This window comes from Lolium rigidum, chromosome 1 (assembly GCF_022539505.1).
Source record: "Lolium rigidum isolate FL_2022 chromosome 1, APGP_CSIRO_Lrig_0.1, whole genome shotgun sequence".
NCBI lineage: Eukaryota > Viridiplantae > Streptophyta > Magnoliopsida > Poales > Poaceae > Lolium > Lolium rigidum.
In genome coordinates this window covers 272,927,596-272,933,091 of record NC_061508.1, presented here as the reverse complement: position 1 = coordinate 272,933,091, position 5,496 = coordinate 272,927,596, and the positions used below count along the sequence as shown (strand labels likewise).

The 5,496-nt window shown below is 45.9% G+C and overlaps 1 protein-coding gene across 1 annotated transcript; it reads left to right on the top strand.

The window, feature by feature from the left end:
- The first annotated feature begins 3,810 nt into the window (after positions 1 to 3,810).
- On the top strand, positions 3,811 to 5,257 carry LOC124683721 (pavine N-methyltransferase-like). The gene is made up of 3 exons (XM_047218182.1): positions 3,811 to 4,018; positions 4,665 to 4,773; positions 5,001 to 5,257. The coding sequence occupies exons 1-3, from the start codon at positions 3,826 to 3,828 to the stop codon at positions 5,227 to 5,229; spliced, it is 531 nt and encodes a 176-aa protein (XP_047074138.1). The 5' UTR covers positions 3,811 to 3,825; the 3' UTR covers positions 5,230 to 5,257.
- Positions 5,258 to 5,496: the final 239 nt, after the last annotated feature.

Genomic DNA, 5,496 nt, shown 5'->3' with positions numbered 1-5,496 from the left:
GCCGCGCGCGGACGAGGAGGCGATAACGAACCTTGTTCTACAACGGCGGCGGCGGAGGAGGAGGAGGACAACGACTCGAGCCTGGCCGGAGGTGGTGGTCAACTGACCAAGCAGTCGGCAGCGATGGAAGCGGCGGGGAAGCGTAACGACCAGGCTTCTCCGAGAGCACGAGGCGGAGTACTTCAGCTGATTGTGAGTGCTGCCAAAACAAATGATTTGAAAATCAAGGTGTGCGTAACATGGCTCATCAGTCGTGAGAAATAGGTTGTTTGGAATGCGACGTCAAGAATATTCCATTTACGTTGTAATCTAGGCAGGTAGGTGGACTTCAAACATCGAATTGACTTAGGTATCAGTCATTCCTAGGGCACGTTTGGTTCAGAGTTTCAGACGATTTACCAATGCAGGAGTAAGAAAACGCTAGGAATAAGATGCCATACCATGGTGAATCCTACAAAAAATGGAAAGCCCAAGAATTTTCGTTCCTAAAGAAGCTTCCCAATTTCCTAACTTTGTAAGATACGAAGGTACATAGATATGTTTTCGCTATAGATTTTTCCATATCTAGAAAAAGTTACGAAGCTTTTTTTAGAAACAGAGGGAGTACGTATTGTTTGGTTGCTTCATAGAAAAAAAAATATTTTTTTTTCCTAAAGGAATGGCTATGCCATAGTCATAGTTGTCCTGGAAAGAAAGGGAACAAATTTCAAGACGTTGGATCTAAGGCAAGTTTTTCTATAAAGCTACATGCGAAATGCTAGATTGTTATTTTAAATCCTATGAACCAAACAAGCTCTATAGAAAAAAAAAATCCAAAGGATTAAAATCCTCCAAAATCCCTTGCAACAAAACCGCTCCTTAGAGAAACTCTAGCACATCTTGCATATCACGATACTGGATATCAGGGATGGATACCCTGGATTTAGTTTGAGGATTGGAAAACGCGCGACGCAGAACATGTCCGGATCTGGTACTAGATTTTTTTTAAAAAAAGTGTGATATCTAAAGATGAATGAACAAGCAAAGTTAATGTGAGCTAAGACATGCTGTGTTACCCGGTCTCATTGTTGACCACGATGTGGGGGGGGGGGGGGGAATCGACGGAGAGGGCGATGAACGCGAAAAACACGAAGATACGAACTTGTTAGCCCAATTCACCAACTCGATAGAGTTGTGACATAAAGATCCAAACGGGTAGACTTAATGCTTTGCAAGAGATTGTCAAACCAAGGGTAGAATTCCAACTAGTAAGGAGATTACCAAATAGATATGCAAGAGCAAGAGATCCAAGCAATAGAGTTTACTAGAGGAAAACAACCAAAGGTAAGGAGGTGCCTTGCCAAAAGTCAATACTTTTAAGTAAGGAGAGGGTTTTTTTCCTACATGGGAGCAAAGAGCGGAGCTCATGTCTAGTTCTCAAATCTCATTCTAGGGTTTCTGGGTGGGAGTAAGGGTCCATATATATGCCATCCACGACCAGGGGTAGTTTAGGCATAAATATTATAAATTTTGGGATTACATGGTCTAGGCCTAGATCAGATTCGAATTGGGCCATTTACTTAGGCCGGAGCTTCCGGGGTGTCAGGGCGAAGATTTCAGCGGTGGGGACATCGAGAATTGTAATCTAGTATGTGGTAGTAAGGAACTTCAGATATCAAATTAACGGTTGATAGATTTACAAATCGTAAATCAATATGTACTTGCACGCATGGGTAAAAGAACTATCTTGTCCATTGATTGCCAAAAATCTGCTTTGAAATTCCAAGAAAGATGTTAGGGAAGAGTTATTTTATATATTTCTAAAAGATGAAAAAGGGGGAGAATGTGGATTTTATACACGCATTCCTAAGTACTAGAAACCTATATTAGGATATTTACTATGCTTAACTTTTTAATAAATATAAAGTATTTGCGAAGACTAATATATAGTTCATTAAAGAATGGTTCCTTGAAAATATAAGATACACTCCCAAATAAAATATAATTTATAGTTTATTGATGGACATGAAATTTGTAGAGGCACATGATTTCATTCCTATACCTGAGCATTTCTCGGGCCGGGCCGGGCCTCGGGCCAGGCCGACCAAGGCCCGACGCAGAAAATCTCGGCCCAGGCCCGGCCCGACCCGACCGTCGGGCCGGAAATCTTGGCCCAAGCCCGGCCCATCATAAGGAAAGCCCGTCGGGCCTCGGGCCTCGGGCCGGGCCGCTTCCTTAAATCGCGCAAAATGATGGCCCAGGCCCGGCCCATGCTGACCATCGGGCCAAAAAATCTGGCCCAGGCCCGACCCACAGACATGGTCGGGTCGGGCTTGGCCCGGGAATTTCGGGCCGGGCCGGGCCGGGCCGATCGGGCCGGGCTGCCCATGGCCAGGTATAGCCGAGCCTCACGATCTCGTCGTCCGTCATGTTGTCCGGGTACTCAAACTTGCGGCCCTCCGCCATGGCCAACTGCCATTCCTAGAAGACGACCGCGACGTAGTTGCCGCTGTCGTCCTTGACCTCCTCGTTGTGGTACACCAGCGCCGCGACGTAGATCACAAGAGATGACATACCACGGTACGAGTAAAGAGTACTTGTCGGTAACGAGGTTGAACAAGGTATGGAGATACCGATGATCGAACCTCGGAAAAGTAAAGTATCGCGTGACAAAGGGAATTGGTATCGTGTGTAAATGGTTCAATCGATCACTAAGTTATCGTTGAATGTGTGGGAGCCATTATGGCTCTCCAGATCGCGCTATTGGTTATTGGTCGGAGAGGAGTCTCGACCATGTCTGCATAGTTCACGAACCGTAGGGTGATACACTTAAGGTTTAATGTCGTTTTAAGTAGATATGGAATATGGAATGGAGTTCGAATGTTGTTCGGAGTCTCGGATGGGATCCAGGACATCACGAGGAGTTCCGGAATGGTCCGGAGAATAAGATTCATATATAGGAAGTCACAGTTTAGGAATGGTCCGGTGTATTTATGGAAGGTTGTAGAAGTTCCTAGAATCATCTGGAATAAATCACTATGGAAGGAGGAGTTCCGGAGGGACTCCACCAACCCTAGCCAACCCACCAAGTGGGAAGGTGGAGTCCATGGTGGACTCCACCTAGTTGGCCGGCCAAAGGACAAGGAAGGGGAGCAATCCCACTCCACCTAGATTTCCCTATTATGGCAGTTTTGGAGTTGAACTTCAGATTGGTTTTGGGGCAAACCCTAGGGGGTTCCACCTATATAATGAGGGAGAGAGGGAGGGGGCCAGCGCCACTTGGCCGCACCACCCAAGGGGCACCAAGGCCGGCGCCCTAGAGCCCCCCTCTCCCAAACCATAGCTTCTCCCTCCTCCTTCTTCTCCCGCAGTGCTTACGGCGAAGCCCTGCCGGAGATGTCCACCACCACCGACACCATGTTGTCGACATTTGAACAAAGAGGTCTGGCCCACCGAGCTTTTTGACTGGGCCAAGCCTAGGTATAGTTTTTTTACACCGAGCTTTCTTGGCCTAGCCTGGCATGGAGGATGGCGAGGTATGGTCATGGGCTCATGGGTAAATTAATTGATTGATTTTCACCCTTTTGCTAATTAATAAAAATGACAAGTAGAAGTATTTTTATAACAAAAATTGCATCTCGTTTTGGACGCCACGACAGTTTGAACCTCGAAGCGATCCCATCCGCTGTCACGTTTCTCCCATGCTACATTATCCAACAGACAGACGTGTACGCTTTATGTTCACAAGAAATGCACATTGACAGGCCAATTAGGCTACTGGATTACGCACCAGTCCAAGAAAGTCCAATCTAAATCCGGAGCAGCCGAGCGCCGGGAGCGGAGCAGATGGCGGCGGCGGTTGTAGTAGCGCGGGCGTACGAGGCGGCGGCGCGGTCCGCGCTCGCGGCGCTGGAGCGCAACCTCCTGCCGGACGCGGTCACCCGGCGGCTCACGCGCCTCCTGCTCGCGCAGCGCCTCCGCCTCGGCTACCTCCCCTCCGCGCCGCTCCAGCTGCAAGACCTCGTCCTCTTCGCGCACTGTAAGCACCGTCCATCCCAAATGCAGCATCTTTCTGGCCAGTTACCGTGCTGCGCAATTCTAGGATGATTTTTCGGGATTGGGGAGGTGGTTACCATGCAAGTGGGAACTATGTGTAAAATACACTATAAAACTCTGTCAGGTTTCGTTAATGAACCTGTGGGAGACACCTTTCCTTCAGAAAAAAAAGAGTGGGGACTTTGTGTAGAAAAAGGTGTGATTTTCGGTAAATTTCTAGTACTACGTGAATTGCAGCATAGACGGTCGGTGTTGGTTGCCTGTGGTTCCATTCGGTGCTCCATTCCATGTGTCGCTGTGTTGGGAGCTGTGCCCCTGTGAGGAACTATCTATTTGCTAACTGAAACAGTGATGCATTAGGTATTACCATTGCGATCCAATGTAGTTCTGCAAGTCCATTGAAGATCGGGCGGCATGTTATATACTTCTCTGAAAAAAATCGAATTCAAATTTGTTTGGGCAGATAATGTGATGTGCGACTTGAGGTTTCCTGATAGGCTACCGCTATTGTCTCTGGTTAGATGCGATAGCGTTTAATTCTGCTTATAGTTAATTGTGGGTTTGATATCTCTGTTATTACGGAGTACTTGTCATTGCATTGACAGTGTAGAGTCTGATTTGTGATGCAGCTCTTGAAGGCATGCCCATTGCAATCGAAACGGACAAAGCTAAAACCCAACACTACGAGTTGCCGACCACATTCTTCAAGCTAGTGCTCGGAAAACACCTGAAATACAGGTTCCACTTCAGACACTATACTAGTATCAGAACTGGTGGCATGGCTAATTGTTTAGTGTAAAAAAAGGTGCTAGATGAAATATTGTATCTTCTAATCTTATACACGAGTAAAAGCTATTTTCAAAAATAAAAGAGTAAAAGCTATTATGTGTAACTCTTTTTATTAGTGTAAGATGCGCCTTTTGATTCTTTCGTTTATTCACATATATACATCACATTTTTTCCAGTTCATGTTACTTCCCTGATGATTCAAGCACCCTAGAAGATGCTGAGGTTGCGATGTTGGAGTTGTATTGTGAGAGAGCTCAAGTTCAAGATGGTCAAAGCATTCTTGATGTTGGATGTGGATGGGGATCCCTCTCTGTGTACATAGCAAAGAAATATCGGAACTGCAGCATTACAGGGATATGCAACTCAACAACACAAAAAGCTTTTATAGAAGAGAGGTGTAGGTAAGTGCAGCGGTTTTGGTTCTGATAATGCCTGATGAATGCATTCTTCTGTCATCTAGTGTCAATCTTTTGTCCCGCTTGTCATTTTACATTGGCATCATAACATATTCATGATGGCTCGATTTGACTTCATTTCGTCATGTTCTTTTTTGAAGTTTTTGGTTTTGTAATTCTAGTTATATCCATGAGCTGTTTAAGAGCATGATCAACATATGCCATATGTGCCTTCTTGATTTCTTTCATCTGCCCTTGGCTTCGTAACAATCAGCGG

Excerpts from the sequence above, each read along its gene's own strand:
- LOC124683721 (XM_047218182.1), top strand. The coding sequence starts at position 3,826 with ATGGCGGCGGCGGTTGTAGTAGCGCGGGCGTACGAGGCGGCGGCGCGG. Across the intron at positions 4,019-4,664 it reads CCTCGTCCTCTTCGCGCACT|CTCTTGAAGGCATGCCCATT; the intron begins GTAAGCACCGTC and ends TTTGTGATGCAG. Across the intron at positions 4,774-5,000 it reads GGAAAACACCTGAAATACAG|TTCATGTTACTTCCCTGATG; the intron begins GTTCCACTTCAG and ends CATTTTTTCCAG.